The sequence below is a fragment of the Scleropages formosus genome, chromosome 5, assembly GCF_900964775.1.
Source record: "Scleropages formosus chromosome 5, fSclFor1.1, whole genome shotgun sequence".
Classification (NCBI taxonomy): domain Eukaryota; kingdom Metazoa; phylum Chordata; class Actinopteri; order Osteoglossiformes; family Osteoglossidae; genus Scleropages; species Scleropages formosus.
In genome coordinates this window covers 36,585,396-36,606,152 of record NC_041810.1, presented here as the reverse complement: position 1 = coordinate 36,606,152, position 20,757 = coordinate 36,585,396, and the positions used below count along the sequence as shown (strand labels likewise).

The 20,757-nt window shown below is 45.1% G+C and overlaps 1 protein-coding gene across 3 annotated transcripts in view; it reads left to right on the top strand.

Annotated features, from left to right (window-relative positions):
* The first annotated feature begins 13,538 nt into the window (after nucleotides 1-13,538).
* The window catches only part of LOC108928566 (calpastatin-like), a 45,014-nt gene continuing 37,795 nt past the window's right edge, over nucleotides 13,539-20,757 (top strand). For 2 of the 3 annotated variants that reach the window (XM_029251961.1, XM_029251957.1), the window contains exon 1: nucleotides 13,540-13,764. In XM_029251961.1, the coding sequence (XP_029107794.1) occupies nucleotides 13,690-13,764 (75 nt within the window). In that variant the 5' untranslated portion in view covers nucleotides 13,540-13,689. Of the gene's footprint in view, nucleotides 13,765-20,757 lie in introns of all 3 variants that reach the window. The other variant, XM_029251959.1, reaches the window with a different exon arrangement.

Genomic DNA, 20,757 nt, shown 5'->3' with positions numbered 1-20,757 from the left:
GTAAATGTTTATGCTTTTCAAGCAGCAAGGAACATGGGCAAAGTGGGAGTGTGCATTACAAAGGAAAGTTACCTGGTTGAATATCTGGCAGGCTGACTCCCACCTAGTCAGTTTCCAGGACCAAGCTGTATATAACATCTTACCAAGTCCAGCTAACCTCTATGTCTGGGGGAAGAATGAATCGTCCTGCCGCCCTCTTTGCACTGGGAGAGGATCCCTGGAACACCTTCTGAGCAGTTGCCCAACAGCTCTTGGAGAAGGTCACTACTGTTGGCATCATGACCAGGTGTTAACAGCAGTTGCAGACCATGTTGCCATAGCCATCAATGCTACCAAGCATCACCTTGCACAGAATGTTATCGCCTTTATCAAGGGTGGATAGAAGGCCCACTCACAGCATAGAGCGAAGACAGGCCCCTTATCATAGCTTCCAGCTGGTAGCTGAGAGTGGACTGGGGCAAGCGGCTGAGGTTTCCAGAAAACATTGTATTCACATTTCTCCACATGAACATCATTATATTTTCAGAGACTACCAACCAAATAGTCAAGTTGGAGCTTACGGTACCCTGGGAAGAGTGCCTGGAGGAGGCTAATGAGTGGAAACGTGAAAAGTAACAGGAGCTTGTGCAACAGTGTCGGAGGCAAGGCTGGTGTGGTATGAAAGTTTGATTCTAAAGCTTTGCTATGCCTATATGCTTATGTATTAACATGTCTAACTAGTGAAACGGCCTATGCTAGAAAGCGCCACATTCCAGGCAGCAGTATGGTGCCAGTCTGTGTCAGCCTGTTCCCATAACATATCGGGAGGAACACATAGTTCCCATGAGACTGTGCGTACGAGAACGATAACACCGGTGACGGCGTGCCCTGTCTGGGATGATGAAACAAAACATGTATTGTATGTCATCATGCTTGCGAAGAACCGCCCTAGACTATGTATAAATATCTACTTGCTTACTTGCTAAGGGTGTGACTCTCTCTAGGAGGCTCACCCATGTGCACATGAATAAATGAACTTTTCTGCAATCTGACTGTCTTGCTGAACAGAGTCTTTTCTTCTACCACACTGGCATACACCTTTGTTTGCCCTTTGAGGTGGGCTGTTGGGGATTTGCAGGGTGCTCATTGTGCAAAGCCCTAACGCTGCTGGGCATCACAGGGGAGGTGAAGAGGAAGGCCATGACATCAGTTACTGAAGCTGTAGAAGGAGCCACTAAGTGGATTAAGAGGTGGATCCATGGTCAGTTGCTGCTGAGACGCAAGTCAGTGTTTGATCAACCCTGGTTGGGTCACATGGGTGAGTGTGTCTGGTGCTGAAAGACCTGAAACACACAATGACTGCAGGTCACATCAATGATGATGTGTACCAGCACATTCGCAGGATGTATCTTGTAACTACATTTCCCACAATTCCTGTTCCCAAACGGGACACTCTTCAGTAACACGACTTCTTACAGTACGTTAAACAAGACAAAGAAACTACTTTAAAATACTATTAAATTTCATTTATCAAGTCAAAGTCAATAAAAATGAACAATTAATCAGTTTTACCCCGACAAAACTCCCTTTTCTCCCTGGCTCTTAGGCAGGACCTCTCATTAGACACTGATGAGCTGAACCTTAGAGAAGACTACGGGACAAATCAACATTGAACAGACTTTAATGATCATGTCCAGGAGGGGAGGGGGATAATTTTATAGGTGTTTTCTGGGGGATGCCCATCAAGCACCTCCAGTGTCATACTGGTGAGGGGTTTGACCTCCTTCCTGTGCCTGTTTTTCCTCTTGGTCTTTTTTTACATGTCCAAGTCCAAGTCTTACATTTATATTTATTTATTTAGCAGATGCTTTTCTCTAAAGTGACCTCCAATGATCTCTATGTTGTGTTATCAGCCCACACACCATATTCACCAAGGCGGCTTACACTGCTAGATACACAACTTACAATGGGTCACTCATCCATACATCAGTGGAACACACACACTCTCTCTGTCACACTATGGGGCACCTGAACAGCATGCTTTTGGACTGTAGGAGGAAACTGGAGCACCCAGAGGAAACCCACGCAGACACGAAGAGAACATACAAACACCATACAGACTGAGCGGGGATTGAACCCATGTCCTCTCACACCACCCAGGTGCTGTGAGACAGCAGTGCTACTCAAGTCTTCATAACCAGGACAGCAGAAGGACTGTAACAGTAGTACCAGCCTAGTGGGACCCACAAACACTGGCCACTACTAAACCATCCAAAATCTCGGACCTCACCACAGCTCTCATCTGACTCTAGCCACTACCGGGCACTTTTCCAGCAAAGGGCAGCTTTAGAAGAGATAACCCTTTCCTCCACATCAGGTACAGTGGCGAGGGGCTGCAAAGTCCTCATCTTGGTGGCTCCAGACCTCACCGACACATCATGTCCTTATAGTTCTTCTGGGTGCGCCTCCAGCGCTAACACAGGTGACAGGAAGAAGGCTGACTGATAAAACAGGTACTTCATGCTGCCAGAGTTGTGTTGGATGCAGGCTACATGAGGGTACAGGTATGATCATGCAAAACCTTCTAATCCTTTCCAGAAGAGCATCATGATATTCTAGAATTTACTGGAGTTGTCATGCTAATCAAATGTTAATTATTTGAGCAGGAGAGATTTAAACACTTCTGTCATCCATTTGTTGAGGGAATTTCAGGTATAGACTACACACACAGACACCGCTTGTCCTGAGCAGGGTCGCAGCAAGCTGGAGCCTAATCTGGCAACACAAGGTACAAGGCTGGAGGGGGCACACCCAGGATGGGAAGCCAGTCCGTCACAAGGCACCCTAAGCAGGACTTGAACCCCAGACCCACCAGAGAGCAGGCATAGGCTAAACCCACCGGGCCACCACACTCCTCTGGTGTAGACCACCTAAAAACAAATTTCTTTACAACGATATGTAAGAGTGATGTCACACCCACCTTGCTCGTGGATGGGGATTCCACACCTGCTTGCAGAACCTCACATGGGCAGCTGCTACTCCCGTGTGTCCAACTATTCCTGCCCTTTTCAAAGTTCCTGATTTCCTGGCTACCGACCTATGCTTTGTCTCGTTGTTTATGTTCCTTGTTTGTGCCAAGAAACCCTGAGTGCTTATCGCCCGACCTTTGCCTGTCCCCAACTACGGTTCTTTGTCTGGCTTTGATTGTTGATAAATGGAACCCGCGACTGGGTCCTATTCACCTTCGCCCCAGGTTCCATCGTCCCAGCATGACAAGTGAATAATGAAGAGTAACATAATATCAAGGAAGTTGTTTGGGTTGTGATTTAACAAGACACTAGTTTGGCAGCAATCAATTTTATTTTTAAAGATTTCTTTGATTCTTGCATGTACAACAGTCCAGTAAGTTTTTATTTTATTGCATTCCTAGAATAAATGCACTAAAGTGCCTAGAGAAACTTTGTATTTAAATCACAGCTAAGCCATCCTTGGGAATATCTTATAAAGGAGCACTGGAGTGAGATTCTATGAATGAACTTCAAAGTTTGTTCCTGGATGCTGAGGAAGATGCAGGGAGGAAAGACTAACACTTATATATGACCATTCATGGTCACTAAATGTGTCAAGGTCTTGTTCCTAAGTCTCCCTCAGTGCATCAAAAGAGCCAGTACCAGCATTTAAAAAACTGGTAAACCTATATAATGCTGACATGATAGCCCTGGAGTTCTGTGGCATAATGAGCTATTTCTAAACTTTTGGTAATTCTGTCTGTAATTGGGTCTCCTTTTGTAGGGAAGCAATTAAGTGACAAAATTGTGAATATTTATAGAAGTCTGTGTTTTGTAGGTTAAAATTATTTCTTAAAAGCTTGAAGCCCACCGATGACTGATTTGTAAATAAAAATCAATTGATGGGATGAACTGGGGCCCTGCCAGACCACTTGGTAAGATCTGTCTGATAGGTAGGATTGAAACCATTTCAATGCTGTTTCTTTGACACCAAGATGACCAAGAGAGGAAAGTAATATCCAATGGCTGACAGTGTCGAATGATCCAGACAGGTCCAGGCCCAAAAGAGCTGTCTCGGTGGAACACCTAGCTTTGAACCCAGACAGATATCTGTCAAGGAGATGCTTCTAGGTAAGGAATGCAGATAACTGATGACAGCTTGCCCATTCCAAAATTTTATACAGAAAAGGAAGGAGAGACTGGCCTGTAGTTTTGGACTGAGTCAGGATTCAGAGGGTTTCTTTACCAGAGGTAAAATGAAGGGAATTTTGAAAGTAGGTGGGAAACAGCCAGAGGTCAGCAAGGAGTTGATGATCTTGGAGATTAAGGTGAAGAGTTGTGGGCAGGTGGTCTGTAGGAGTGGTGATGGGTTTAGATCAAGGGAGCAGGCAGTGGCTCTGTGTGACAGAAATTTGTCTCGGAAATTTTACTTTCTGACACGGGCTTGAATTGAAAGTGACTTTGCATGGAGATCCAGCATGATCAGGGCAGGCAGATGCTAAGAACTTGTCCATGATTGCATTGACTTTGTCTCTGAAAAACAAAGCAAATTCATCAGCAATGAGAGAAGATGGAGGAGGCAGCAGCAGAGGGAAGGGTATGGATGAGAACGTGTATTTTGAGTGGACGAGTATTTTGTTGTGGACAAAGGTAGTTTTAGCTGAAGAGACAGCAGAGTGGAAGGTTGCTAAGAGATCCCTGTAAACATCTAGGTCCATGTGAGTCTTGAATTTTTGCCGTTGCTGCTCCGTAGTCCAGAGTTTGGTCTTGTTGGCATGTAGTACATTAGTCAGCCGTGGGGTGAAAATCGGTGGTGCTGGTTTGGAAGTTAGGGAACAGAGTCAAGAGAGGAGAGTAGGGCAGAGGGAAAAATGGTAGCATTGTCTATGGACAGCTCCGAGAATTGTGCAGCAAGGGAGAGAGGATAGCGTGGCAGAGGCAAGGCAAGAAGGTGAGAGATTTTAGGTTATATGGTGGAAGGTGAATAGGTGCAAAAGCGGGAGAGGGATTAGTGGTGAAGCATGGTTGGAAGGAGATTAAGAAATGATCAGAGACATGCAACGGAGTAACAGAGAGGACAGGACAGCCACAGTTACAGGAGAAGAGAAGGTCAAGATGATTGCCAGCTTTCTGAGTAGCAGGGGACTGAGAGAGAAAGGCAGAAGGAGTGACAGAAGGCTGCTTACATGAATGTCCTCAACATGGAGGTTGAAGTAACCCACGAGAATTAGTGTTGTTCCCTGAGAGAGATGAACAAGATATCAAGGTCATCCAGGAAGTGGATAGAGAACAACCACAACAAAATGAGATCAGGGCGGTGATAGAGACAACATGCAATTCAAAAGGGGCCAGGCCAGGCAGGTGGAGAGGGAAACAATATTCCGACTGGGGAGAAATGAGCAGGCTTGTGCTCCTACCTCTGTCAGAGGGACGAGGCATGTGGGAGAATGAGTAGCTTGTGGAAAGGGCTGCGGGTGTGGCTATGTTGTCTAGCGTAATCCAGGCTTCTGTCAGGGACAGCAGGTGAGTGAGAGGTGAGAGGCATAGGCCAGGATGAAGTCAGCCTTCCTGACAGCAGACTGGTAGTTCCAGACTCCCATGGAAAGGTTGAAACAGGATGGAGAGCTTGATAGCTAGGGATATACCACGTTACTGTAGCAGCTGGAGCATCTGGGTTTCTGACAACATTGATGTCACATAGCCTGGTTGCCATAAACAACTTTGATGTCGGACATGGTTGACGCATGATCCCTCATAGAACATGATGTTGATGGCAGAACTCATCTAGTGGCGGAGGCCTCCATCAGTGGACTCTCGTAGGTAGACTCCTTGTCTTTGGACCCCGAGTCTTCGCACTTTGAGGCTGCCACTACATGTCAACTGCTGCACTTTGAACCTGGTTAATTCACAGCAGCTGAGAGCCAAAATTGAAACTACTCCGTGATTATAATCAAAACAAACAAAACAAAAGGGAGGTGCAATTCATCTAAACACCTGAGTGACCCCCACTCTACAGTATGGGACACAGTTTAAATTTCCAAGCACTCTTACGAATTGAAAAATAAATATATACGAATCAACGACTGCACAAGTGCAAAACAGTTACTTTCATTTCTTTTAGCAAAACTACACAATAAGAATGCGTGTTGGGATACAGCGGTAGCAAACAAACTCAAATCACAACGAGCTGCAGGAACATAACTGGAACATAAACACTTATGGAACAATGCTTGAGATACAAGTAACTAAAGTTCACTAGGAAATCACAGTGGACCACTGATTAAGATCCAGCATGTAGCCTCAGTTTTTTGTTCCTTTTATGCTTCACTAATCACCAGATTGTGAGCAGGTGCATGGGTCTCAGATAGGGGCATTGAGTGGCACCTCCAATGGCCCCTAAAGATACTGCCCTGATGGTCATGAAAAACTAAACTACACTGAACTTGACTAAACCAAAATTAAATAGTAAATAATTAATAATGAATAAGAAACACACACCACTCCAGTATTCGTATTTTAAAGGACTACTTGAAAGTGCTAAAAATGATAAAAAATGTGTAATTAAATAAAGCAGATTAAGACAAGTACTAAAAACACTATACCTAACATGAAACAAATACATTACAAAACACAATACTTAAAAACATCAAAACAGGGGTTGTGATGTCTTGTAAGCCTTAAAGGACATTTGTTATTTACGCGAGGTTGGATGGCTTGCCAGAAACCTGTGGAGTTACAGCCAAAACAGGTCCTTTTCCGCTCTACATTTACATTAATTCATTTAGCAGACACTTTTCTTCAAAGTGACTTCCAATAAACTCTATGTGGTATTACCAGCCCACACACCTTATTTACCAAGATGACTTACACTGCTAGATACACTACTTACAATGGGTCACTCATCCATACATCAGTGGAACAAACTCCATCACTCACACACTGTGGGTGAACCTAAACAGCATGCCTTTGGACTGTGGGAGGAAACTGGAGCACCCGGAGGAAACCATTTGCTGGGTAACGCTGACCATCGGCAATATCTGGGCGGCTGCTACATTCTGGGTACTAAGGTTCCATTCCCTCAAGACATTACTATATGTCAAACCATCTGCAAATCAATCCTCCTTCATGGGCAGGTCACCAAACAGCAGACTTGCCACACCAGTCCAAAGTCCCAAAGGGAGTGAGCAAGAATTTTGCTTTCACCACATTGGAATCACAGGCAAAGTGTGTGGCCTGTCAGTTTGTGCTTGTACAGGACCACTTTGACCAGCAACTTACTTTGTAAACAGCCCCAGCTGAAGTCCTGCAGATGGTGAGCTAGCCACATTGGCTGGATCCTTGTCCACGTTCCCTTCTTGAGCCGTAAAAGAACTCGAGTTTCTCTCCTCTCAACCAGGGCCTTGTATGAGGCCGTGTGCTTGAGTAGGGTCTCTGCCTCAACCCTGACTGCTATAGTCTTATTCCACTTTACAAACGTAAAGCATGGCTGTAGTGAGTGGGCTGGGTCCTAGCCAGTGTTGGACCAGGACTACGTCAAGTGATGTATCAGCAGGGCCGACCAAAGAAGCATGGGTTTTCTTTTTGTTTTGTTGCTTTGCATGTTGTCCATCCATCCATCTATCTTCCTCCGCTTTTATCCGGGGCCGGGTCGCGGGGGCAGCAGTCCGAGTAGAGTCCTCCAGACTTCCCTCTCCCCGCACACCTCCTCCAGTTCCTCTGGGGGAACCCCAAGGCGTTCCCAGGCCAGCTGGGAGACATAGTCTCTCCAACGTGTCCTGGGTCTGCCCGAGGCCTCCTCCCAGTGGGACAGGCCCGGAACACCTCCCCAGGGAGGCGTCCAGGAGGCATCCGGAACAGATGCCCGAGCCACCTCAACTAGCTCCTCTCGATGCGGAGGAGCAGCGGCTCTACTCCGAGCTCCTCCCGGGTGACTGAGCTCCTCACCCTATCCCTAAGGGTGCGCCCAGCCACTCTGCGGAGGAAACTCATTTCCGCCGCATGTATCCGCGATCTCATTCTTTCGGTCATGATCCAGAGTTCATGACCATAGGTGAGGGTAGGAACGTAGATCGACCGGTAAATTGAGAGCTTCGCTTTACGACTCAGCTCCTTCTTCACCACAACAGACCGGTACAATGACCGCATTACTGCGGATGCCGCACCGATCCGTCAACCTGCCGCTCCATTTTTCCCTCACTCGTGAACAAGACCCCGAGATACTTAAACTCCTCCACTTGAGGGAGCAACTCCCCCCTAACCCGGAGGGGGCAATCCACCTTTTTCCGACTAAGAACCATGGCCTTGGATTTGGAGGTGCCGATTCTCATCCCCGCCGCTTCGCACTCGGCTGCAAACCTCCCCAGTGCACGCTGCAAGTCTTCATCTGATGAAGCCAACAGGACCACATCGTCCGCAAAAAGCAGAGACGAGATCTCGCGGCCACCAAAACAGACACCCTCCGTTCCCTGGCTGCGCCTAGAAATTCTGTCCATGAAGATAATGAACAGAATCGGTGACAAAGGGCAGCCCTGGCGGAGTCCAACATGCACCGGGAACAGGTCTGACTTACTGCCGGCAATGCGAACCAAGCTCCTGCTCCGGTCATACAGGGAACGAACAACCCGTAGCAACGAGCCCCGAACCCCATAATCCTGAAGCACCCCCCACAGGATGCCACGAGGGACACGGTCGAATGCCTTCTCCAGGTCCACAAAACACATATGGACTGGTTGGGCAAACTCCCACGAACCCTCCAGCACCCTAGTGAGGGTATAGAGCTGGTCCAGTGTTCCACGGCCAGGGCGAAAACCGCATTGCTCCTCCTGAATCCGAGGTTCGACTATCGGTCGGATTCTCCTTTCCAGTACCCCAGCATAGACTTTCCCAGGGAGGCTAAGGAGTGTGATCCCTCTGTAGTTGGAACACAATCTCCGGTCCCCCTTCTTAAGAAGAGGGACCACCACCCCGGTCTGCCAGTCCAGAGGCACCGTCCCCGAACTCCACGCGATGCTGCAGAGGCGTGTCAGCCAAGACAGCCCCACAACATCCAGAGACTTGAGAAACTCGGGGCGGATCTCATCCACCCCCTGAGCCTTGCCACCGAGGAGTTTTTTGACTACCTCAGCAACTTCAGCCAGGGTAATGGACGAGTCCCCCTCCAAGTCCCCAGCCTCAGCTTCCTCTACGGAAGGCATGTCGGAGGGATTGAGGAGATCCTCAAAGTACTCCTTCCACCGCCCGAGGAAATCCTCAGCCGAGGTCAGCAGCGCACCACTTCCACTGTAAACAGTGTTCGTGGAACACCGCTTCCCCCCTCTGAGTCGCCGGACGGTTTGCCAGAATCTCTTTGAGGCCGACCGAAAGTCTTCCTCCATGGCCTCACCGAACTCCTCCCAAGCCCGAGTTTTTGCCGCGCTCTGTTTGGCCCGTCGGTACCTGTCAGCTGCTTCAGGAGTCCCATGAGCCAGCCAGGCCCGATAGAACTCCTTCTTCAGCTTGACGGCATCCCTTACTTCCGGTGTCCACCACCGTGTTCGGGGATTGTCGCCGCGACAGGCGCCGGAGACCTTATGGCCACAGCTCTGAACCGCCGCCCCGACAATGGAGGCGCGGAACATAGTCCATTCGGACTCAATGTCCCCCACCTCCCTCGGGACCTGGTTGAAGCTCTGTCGGAGGTGGGAGTTGAAGACCTCTTTGACAGGGGCCTCCGCCAAACGTTCCCAACAGACCCTCACTATGCGTTTGGGCCTGCCAGGTCTGTCCAGCTATTTCCCCCGCCATCGAATCCAACTCACCACCAGGTGGTGATCAGTTGACAGCTCAGCCCCTCTCTTCACCCGAGTGTCCAAGACATATGGCCGAAGGTCAGAAGAAACGACTACAAAGTTGATCATCGACCTCCGACCTAGGGTGTCCTGGTGCCAAGTGCACTGATGGACACCCTTATGCATGAACATGGTGTTCGTTATGGACAAACCGCGACTAGCACAGAAATCCAATAACAACTCACCGCTCGGGTTCAGATCAGGGAGGCCGTTCCTCCCAATCACGCCCCTCCAGGTATCACTGTCGCTGCCCACGTGGGCGTTGAAGTCCCCCAGTAGAACGACAGAGTCCCCAGTGGGAGCGCTTTCCAGCATGCCCCCCAGGGACTCCAAAAAGGCCGGGTACTCTACACTGCCGCTAGGCGCATAAGCACAAACGACAGTGAGAGACCGTTCCCTGACCCGAAGGCGTAGGGAGACGACCCTCTCATTCACCGGGGTAGACTCCAACACATGGCGGCTGAACTGGGGGGGCTATTAATAAGCCCACACCCGCCCGCCGCCTCTCACCTTGGGCAACTCCAGAATAGTGGAGAGTCCACCCTTGATCGAGAAGAGTGGTTCCAGAACCCAAGCTGTGAGTGGAAGTGAGCCCGACTATATCTAGACGGTATCTCTCAACTTCCCGCACCAGCTCAGGCTCCTTCCCCGCCAGTGAGGTGACATTCCAAGTCCCAAAAACCAGAGTTGGCGCCCGAGGTTTGGGTCGGCTGGGCACTCGGCCCCGACCACCGCCCAAATCACAATGCACCGGCCCCTTACGGTTTCTCCGGCAGGTGGTGAGCCCACCGAAGAGCGGCTCCACGTCATGGCTTCCGGCTGAGCCCGGCCAGGCCCCGTGGGCATAGACCTGGCCACCAGGCGCTCGCATGCGAGCCCCCCCACCAAGGCCTGGCTCCAGGGTGGGGCCCCGGTGACCCCATACCAGGCGGGGTAAACGGAAGCCTTGATTTTTTCTTCATAAGGGGTTTTTGAACCCCTTATGTTTTGAACCCCTTTGCATGTTGTATTAATAATAATAATAATAATAATAATAATAATAATAATAATAATAATAATAAAAACAAGCAAACCAATAAATAAAACTTTACAATTCTGTCATGGCTCCGAAGTAGTATGTGTGCTTCAACAAAAGAAGGGAAGGATTGTGGATTGTGTGCGGATGATTACAGCAGGGGGGGTGTGGTGGTGCGGTGGTGCAGTGGGTTGGACCACAGTCCTGCTCTTCGGTGGGTCTGGAGTTCGAGTCCCGCTTGGGGTGCCTTGTGATGGACTGGCGTCCCATTCTGGGTGTGTCCCCTCCCCCTCCGGCCTTATGCCCTGAGTTGCCGGGTTAGGCTCTGGTTCCCCGTGACCCCGTATGGGACAAGCTGTTCTGAAAATGTGTGTGTGATTACAGCAGATTTAAAAAAGCTTAACATTTTAGAAATGGTAGAGAAGACTGATGGTGTTTGTAGCTTGGGTTGTTGATCCAGATGTCCATGCGTTCGACGAGCTCGGCATTTAGACTGCAGATGATCTTGAGCGCTGGATCCTATTCTGCTGCTAAAAGTACAGTTTTGATGCTGACTTCACAGCATCTAATTTGCTGAAATATTTCACATTTGCGAACTATGGCATTATTTCTTCTCACGCTGGCAACTGGTAACATTCTCTTTTTATTTAACAGTTCAAGTCTCTTGAGTTCAGGCATTTCCTCGGGTTTCCATTCTTTTTGTCTACAATGACCAGAGAACTTATTTACTCAGTTTGTTCATCTGTCGGGGGTGCGGTGGCGCAGTGGGTTGGACCGCAGTCCTGCTCTCCGGTGGGTCTGGGGTTCAAGTCCCGCTTGGGGTGCCTTGTGGCGGACTGGCGTCCCGTCCTGGGTGTGTCCCCTTCCCTCTCTGGCCTTACGCCCTGTGTTGCTGGGTAGGCTCCGGTTCCCCGTGACCCCGTAAGGGACAAGCGGTTCTGAAAATGTGTGTGTGTGTGTGTGTGTGTTCATCTGTCTTTTTTATCACATTCAGTTTTATCAGCCTTTCCAACTCTGCTTTCAGCTGATTTTGGAGAGAAAGTGGTGCCTTTCTACATGGATGAATAACCGGTGGTATGCTTTCGTAAATCTGTATTGTGTGTTCTCCTGGAAGACAACTTATTCCTTTGAACAAGTCACTATATTCTTGCATCAGTTCATTGCAGTCTGTTCCTGACTGATCTTCTACAACAAAAACTGTCAGTACTAGGTTCAGTCTCTCACATGCTCACAAGCCCAGTATTGCCTTCAACACCTGTACTACAATAAATGAAAGAATGTACTCTCTGTTCTTCTAAGACATTTTGGCCATGCACTTCCCTTTCACAGGTATGTTGGCACCTCCATATGCTGTTCTCACTTTCATGTTGGCTAGATGCAGTTTTGGTCTGGGCTGCAAACTCTTGAAATTTATTTCAGATATAATATTCTCTTCTGCACCTCTATGTAATTTAAATTTTGTGTATTTCTCATGCATTTGCATAATGATTAATTCTGGTGCATTTGCTGCAAGTCTTTTCATAAACTGGGTATTTTCTTGGAAGACACTGAATTCCACATCAGCAACACAACTGTTTCAGATCACTTTTTGTATTTTTATTTTTAGTTGCATTCTTTAACTCATGTGTCCCGTCTTTTCAATGTGTCCACGGTGCACATACCACCACGAACAAGTTCTTTAGCTTGTGCTCTTCGAATCCACCATTTGTGACATCACGTCATGTTCTTATTCTGCTTGTGGATCAATTATTTCAAAGATTGTAGATGAGTATAACTTTTACTAGACAATGTAAGAACATTTGAAATCATGCAGCAATCAACATTTGTGTCCACTTTCTCTGCATTCCTGCCAGTACTACAGGCATTGCTAACTGAACATTCTTCATTGATCAGACATCAATAATGAGTTATTATTACAACAACCTTAACTGGTTTTTTTCCTGTGTGGTTTCATCTTTAGTTTTCCCTTTCTGAGTGTGTGTTGAGGGGAAAAAAGACATTGGATAATCCTTGTTATCCTTGGAATGAGACACTGAGTTCTGTTACTTGTGGTAACTTAAAATCAGTATGGTTCTCTGGACCAGAGCTAAAATTTGAGTGGCCATCTGTGAAAATAGGCATGTCAGACATTCCAAATGATAGAATCACTATTAACGACAACCTTTTCATCAGAAGATTCTCTTATTGCCTCATACTAATTACTAATTGGGATGGACTGGCAAGAAGGTTTGTTTTATATTTATTCCATTTATCCTCCTTGTTAATGGAGACCCTGCAATCATCATGTGGTGTGGCATATAGCTATGGTACACACTCACACTCACTGTTTTCTGGTTAGCATAAAGGGTGGCACAGCACTTAGATGTAGACATTTTTATTTACAATATTAGATTATACGTATATTTCTATTTAATATAAAACATTGAATATTTGTTTTCAGGTTAATCTTTTTTCTTGTTTTACTTTAATCTGGGTAAATAACCTCAAGTAATTTCACTTGCTGTGGTCTAATCCTTCCTGCATATTACCATAATGTAATTCAGAAAAATAGAGAAAGATATGATTTTCCTCTCTTTCCAAAACCTATTAAGTTTATTATCTCTTGTGGAACTTGTTTCCCTCCCCTGTGATTCTAATTACGTGCACACTTTTTTTTGGTGTGTGTGCTGTGGCTGTGTTTGCTCTTCTCAGACTCATCTGATATGGAGGTGGTGTGACTTCAGGGCAGTGGTATTCCTGTTTCAGCCCTCCAAGTTATTTCAGTAGCACCCTTTCCCCTTCCCTCCCTTACTAGTGCTGTATACATTCTACACAGGGGAATGTAGACATACTTTTTGAGAGAGCAAGAGTATTACTAACCATGGGACAGTTTCTAAGCTGGCTTCAACCCTTCAGGAACAATCGGGCTTTACAAGATGTTTCTGTGGAGCAGCAGGTGAGACAAACTTAACACAGGCATGCCATCATAGCACAGGGAGTGAGCTGAAGGAGTAAGGTTACGGCGCTCGGCAATGGTTATTTGCTGTTAAGGTCAGCCAGATCCAGGAGTTATGAAGGGGTGCTGTAATGTGTAAAGTTACTGGGGAATTCTGGGAACCTTGGACAGCCACTAATGGTATTTGCAGAAATAGAAGTATGTAGAAGCACATATTCTACTATTTTTACTGTGTCTGAGGTCCAAGCACTTCATTTCTTAATATGGATTCAGAGGGATAAGTGTTAAATTTTCTTGAACTGGCATGGTTTGCACATTCTTTTTATGAGGGTAACAGTTGAACTGCACTGTACATGTCATTGTGAAGAAAAACATTTCAGCTATTGTATCAAACAGGAAATTTCTTGGGAAATGCATTCAGGTTGTATGAAACTAACAAAAGTGAAATCTGTTTGCTTCTACTATGTACTTTCTGTGAAAGTGTAAAGGCATCAGCAACTAGCTATTTATAAAATTTTATGTTAAGTTAGATGTGTAGATCTGTTTCTTGAACTAGAACAGAATTAGTAAAACTGCTTTTGCATTTACATTTATTCATTTAGCAGGAATTTTTTCCAAAGTGACATACATCTCAAAGTTTATACAAATATACTGTGGGCAGTAATGAAGTCAAGTCGAGCTTTATTGTTATTCCACTACATGTGTGGACATACAGTGGGACGAAATGCCATGTCTCGCAGGACCACGGTGCTGTGTAAATAAGCATAAATATAAACATACAACACTAGACATAAGGACAGCTTTTAGACCTACATAGCTAATTTACTAAGTCGGTAATCTAAAATTAGGGCAAATATACATATACTATAAACAGTTAGCTATACAATACAAGTACTTACATAACTGTACATGATATTGTGCAATAGAGGTATTTAAGAAGGAATAGTGCAATATGATTTGTAGTGCATTCACAAGTAAACATTTGTGTTATCTTAAGTCCTTCTAACATTGGGGGTTTTATAAGGAAGTGTCTGGTGCATATAGAGAAAAAAGTGTTTCTACAGTTGGTTTGCATATGGAAAGGAAAAGAGTGTGTTTCCACAGGAGGTTTCCAACAGTTTACATGTGGTGCGTGTGGTGTGGTGGGTTGGGGGGGAGAGAGGATCCTGGTTTCAGGAGCTAAGGTTGTGAATGAGGTTTCAGAGGGTGGCAAGGTGATTGCAATTGAGGGCTCTCACAGCCTGGGGGAAAAAGCTGTTGAGCAGTCTGGCAGAGCGGGCTCTGATGCTCCGATACCGTCTTCCTGATGGCAAGAGCTGGAAGAGACAGCGAGAGGGATGAGTGCGGTCTTTCACGATACTGGTGGCTTTACTGGAGCATCGTGCAAGGAAAATGTCCAGAATGGAGGGGCACCGATGATCTTTGCAGCTGTGTTCACTCTCCGCTGTAGGGTCTTGGGGTCTGCTGCACTACAGTTCCCGTACCAGACAGTGATGCAGCTGGTTAGCACACTCTCAATTGTTCCCCTATAGAATGTGGTGAGGATGGGAGGAGGGAGACTTGTTCTTTTAAGTCGGAGCAGGAAGTGGAGCCGCTGTTGCGCCTTCTTGGAGAGTGATGTAGTGTTGGTGGTCCAGGTGAGGTCTTCTGTAATGTGCACCCCCAGGAATTTAGTGCTGCTGACTCTCTCCACAGTCGAGCTGTCGATGGTCAGTGGGGGGTGGTCAACAGAGTTCTTCCTGAAGTCAATCACAACCTCCTTTGTCTTACTCGCATTGAGGGACAGGTTGTTTGCACCACACCATTCAACCAGTTGTGCCACTTCCTCTCTGTAGGGTGTTTCATCATTGTTGCTGATGAGACTTACCACCGTTGTGTCATCAGCAAACTTAATGAAGTGAAAAGAGGGACTGGAGGGGCTCACACTTACACAGGTTTCCATCCACCATTCTGCTATCATCTTTGGCACAGGGATTACCCTTAATTAGCTTACTAAAATGACTCTGCATAGATGCTAGATAAATGAATTAATAATGATAATCCTATTGATTTCAGTGCTATAGATTTCAGTGCTTGTAAGTATGTAATAAATGCCTCTGTTTTTAATTTACTTTCTGATATCAAGGCAGTGACACTACAAATAGTGATACACTGAACTGCAGTAATATCTGACACACTTTAATGTAATGTCCTGTTTTTTGTGTGAGAGGCATTTCATATGCAAGATTTCTGGGAAAACTATTGAATTTAAAATATCTTTTGTTACCTTATAGCAATATATGTATTTTGGTTTGCAGTTGAACAATACAAAAATGCCAAATTTAGTAAGTCTTACTTTATTCCACAGGGAATTCTAACAATGGCCTGGACAAAATTAGTAGCACCTCCTGCAAGTAGTTAGAGAAATTTCAACCATGTGCTTCTCCTTTACTTTGGAATTGAACTTACCTATGGTGAGTTGTTGGTGCCTGCAATATTAAAATCACTCTTTCTGCCAGGTGGAACAGAGAAAAAGACTAACTTTCATGCTTAGTGTCACTAGGAGCAAGGAAGAAAACAAAAGAAAACCAAATAAGTTGGGTCAAACACAAGACTGCAGCAAGACAATCTTAAGGGTACAAATAAATCTCTGTAGAGCTTTTGTTCTTTCCACCATACCCAAAATGTTAGTTTGTCTAGTTGCCAGGGGGTGCGGTGGCGCAGTGGTGCAGTGGGTTGGACCGGGTCCTGCTCTCCAGTGGGTTTGGGGTTCGAGTCCTGCTTGGGGTGCCTTGCGGTGGACTGGCATCCTGTCCTGGGTGTGTCCCCTCCCCTTCTAGCCATATGCCCTGTGTTGCTGGGTAGGCTCCAGTTCCCTGCGACCCTGTATGGGACAAGCGGTTCTGAAAATGTGTGTGTGTGTGTGTGTGTGTCTAGTTGCCCTTGAACCCCTGAAATTGGAGTGCTATGTACAAAAAATGGTTGTAACTCCTACACAGTTCATAATGTATTTCTGACAAAACCCTGAAAGTTGGGAGTCTAAACTTAAAGCACATCTTTGTAGTTTCCATTTGAATCCATTGCAGTGGTGTACAGAGTCACATGATGAAAATTGTCACTTTAATAGGTATGTGGTAGTAGAGCCTTTTGCTCAAGTGTTCTTGTAGCCATCGATGAGTTTCTTATACCTCTGTACAAAAAAAATGGGCCAAACTGTCAAAACAAACTGTTCAATTTCTCAGGTCAATAAGTAGTAATTTTCAGCGCAATTTTTAAATTTCATTTAAAGAGATACATTACTTTTATTTAGCCTTCCACCCCCCCAACGTGAATTAGAATTTTAGGCAACTTATACCGATTTACCTATGTACACCACAGAGCAATTTGTCCTGCAGGGGTTTAGGGTCAGTATCTTGTTCAAGGGCACTACAGCAGTAGATGGGATTTGAAGGGGCATAAGCTCTCACTACTTGCAGACCCAGGATTTATATTCTGAAACAAAAGCTAAGTTTCTGTAATATTAACAGTGAAATGATTTGTGCAGATCAAAAGTTTTAGTCAATATTTAAGAAAAAGGTGAGTTATCTGCAACAAGTGCAAGTGTGCCAATATTTTCAGCTATGGCCATATATGGAAAAGCCACAAGTCTATTTGTGTTCCTTATTTGTTTAGTTAGTTAGGGTAACATGCCGTAGTGTGTCGGGTTCATGGAGTGACCAGGCAGGGAGCAGTGGTTGGTAAATTCAAGTTATTTTTATGGAGTGCTCTTCTCACGCAGTGACACTTGGTAAAGTGGTCTTTGGGAAGGGCAGCCGGTAGCAGAGTTATTAGAGCTGCTGCCTTTGGACCCAAAGTTCTGAGGTTTGAGTCTCATATCCAACTGTAGTACACTTGAGCAAGGTACCCTGAATTGCTCTGATAAAATTACCCAGTTGTATAAATGAGTAAATAACTAACTGTAAATACCTTAACACTGCAAGTTGCTTTGGAGAAAAGCATCAACTAATGTAATGTAATTTTATCCCTTTTCCCCACAACTGTGAAATAATAGTAACTAAACAATGAAGCTTGAGCAACTTTTCCTTGGTAAACAAGTACTGACATTCAAGTAGCAAACAGAAATTAAACCTTTAAAAAAACCTAACATTCTCCCCTGAACTCACTTTGTTCTCTCATTTAAAGACAAATGAAATGTTAAGGGAAATGTTTAATTTCCACTTAATGTTCTTTCCAGCCACTCTCATTCTAGAGGAGAAGAAAAACCTCCAGTCTGTCTTTTTAAGGTTCTTGTTCCTCAGTTTGCCACACCTGGTGCTCATTTTCTCCTTACATGCCAATCCCGGGTGTGGCTGTTTGTCGTGACTGGGAGTGCACGTGGGCAGGCTCTTACCTGCTACAGTTAGGTTCTGGTTAAACAGTGTCCTTATAAATGACTATACTGGCTCCACAGTCTTTCGCTCCTGTTCTGTTTGCAGTTTGCTGACAACTATTATTGAGGTGCAGGTATGCACTTCTGGTTCTTTGTTTCATTTTTTTACTCAGCAAAATATTTCCAAAAGAAAATACAGTTTAAAATAAACTAAAATGTACCTTCAGACATAATAGCTAAAATGTTTGTAGCACGGGGGTGCGGTGGCGCAGTGGGTTGGACCAGGTCCTGCTCTCCGGTGGGTCTGAGGTTCGAGTCCTGCTTGGGGTGCCTTGCGATGGACTGGCGTCCCGTCCTGGGTGTGTCCCCTCCTCCTCTGGCCTTACGCCCTGTGTTACCGGGTTGCCTTCGGTTCCCCGTATGGGACAAGTGGTTCTGAAAGTGTGTGTTTGTAGCACAAACAGCTTGCGTATATCAAATGGCCAAATGCAGTGTTACTAGGTTTTTTTATAATTTGTTTATGTTCATCCTTTCTTTAAAGAATGTATGATACTCATAATTTTACATTATATAAAACAGTGAATTATTGAAAGAAGGGGGGGCACGGTGGCACAGTGGGTTGGACTGGATCCTGCTTTCCAGTGGGCCTGGGGTTCAAGTCCTGCTTGGGGTGCCTTGCAATAGACTGGCATCCCGTCCTGGATGTGTCCCCTCCCCCTCTAGCCTTACGCCCTGTGTTGTCGGGTTAGGCTCCGGCTCCCCGCGACCCTGTATGGGACAAGCGGTTCAGGTGATGTATGTAAGAACAGAATCATCACATAGGCAACCAAGAGGAGTTAACTTCTGACTTGATATTTAAGTTAATCATTTAGCTGATGCTTTCCTCCAAAGGGGCTTACAAATTAAGGCACCTCCAACTATTTACCCATTATACAGCTGGTTCATGTTTAAGGTAGGTACCTTTCTCGAGGGTACTACAGCTGGAGGTGGGATTTGAGCGTGCAGCCTTTGGGTCCAAAGCAGGAGCTCTAGCCACTATGCTATCAGGTACCCCCCCTCATATTAAGCTATATTCATAGCTCATCCTTTCTGTAAAATCCTGGAAACATTATGAATAATTTAATTTTTTTGGTCATTTGCCACTTAACATGAAATGCTTTGGCTAGTAATCAAAATCATAATGTAACTTTTTGGGAGAGTTCCATTCAGTCACAGAACTTTTTTTGGAAATATCACTTTATGGGAAAGAAAGATAATGAGTTGAAACCTTAAAGAATAAGCAAAATCTGAATTATAAAATAATTTGGCTTGCAGAGATGCATAGTACAATTGCCTGAAATGAATCAGATGTTTGAACATGAATTCCCCTTCTGAATTACAAAGGTCATTGCAAAAAAAAAAAAAAGGCCATTTAAAGGAGTGTGATTGCTGCTTGCTGTTAACACAGGTACTGATTTTGCACTGTGGGTTACACATCAAAATGGAAAAAAAAGAAGTCATAAAACAATATTCCTCGACGTGACCCCAGTCTTAAAAACTGTCGATGGGAGGCAGCTACACATACAGCAAAGTATTTCTTGCTTTGACCAGCTAATGACCCCACTGAAGAGCTTGTACCATGGTACTGGAAGATTGTATTGGTCACATATCTTCATAAAGACATTATAATGTCATCCTTTGTCAGAGCTAAGAAACAGTCCCTCTTGCTCTTGGATTTTAAATATGCTGTATAAGCATAATTGTGATTCAGAATGTTTTTTGAACTTGGCTTGACAAGTGCATTTATTTATATCTAGAAAAAAGAAAGAAAAAAGCATCTTCGGGTGGATACAGCAGAAGTACAGAAATGTCCTACATCAAATTTTAGCACACCTCATTCTGGACTCTTTGAGGTTATGTATGTCAGCCTGTTATGGTTACATCTTAGAAAAATGTGTAAGACTCGCTTAAAGATGTATCGGTGTATTGGAGAATTTTTTTTTTTTTTTTTTATACTTTGTTATCGCTGCTATGAGTATCTGAACAGCAGGGGGCACTGTTGCTTGAGGATGTATTTTGTAATACTTTTCTATGAAGTGATTGTTTACATGCAAATATATTGATTATGTAGAATTTTCATTTATTTGCATTTTGACTCAGCTTATGTAAACAGCTTTCTCCTCAAAAGCTTACATCAGCTAATCTTGGTTATCCAAAGTTGTGACAAGGATGGCAGCGTATGTTTCTCATAATGAAAATAACGTAAGCTCCGTAACCTCCTTTCTCAACATAGCATACCAGAGGAAAAGAGGGATGCATTTATCCTTGAAACTTATGAGTTCACCTGTTTTGAAGGATCAGCTTCTGGAGTGATGCTGAAAGACATTAAACATTCATTTCATTTTGGCCCCATATTTTGGTCTTTGTGTTACACCCTCATCCTGGATTGCTGCAGTTACAAGTTAATCTGGTGTGACTAGTTGCTTTGGACAAAGGTTTCAAATGTTTGATTTTATTTAGTGTAGTATTCAACAGGAGTTTGTACTGAGAAACTCTGGAGTTCCTCACACTAGTGCAGCACTGCCTCGGGTATTATTGCAGAAAAAGCAAGTCTGTGCTTGGAGCATTCTTCCTGTGCCTTCACCACTTCCTCCCTTCCCCCATTT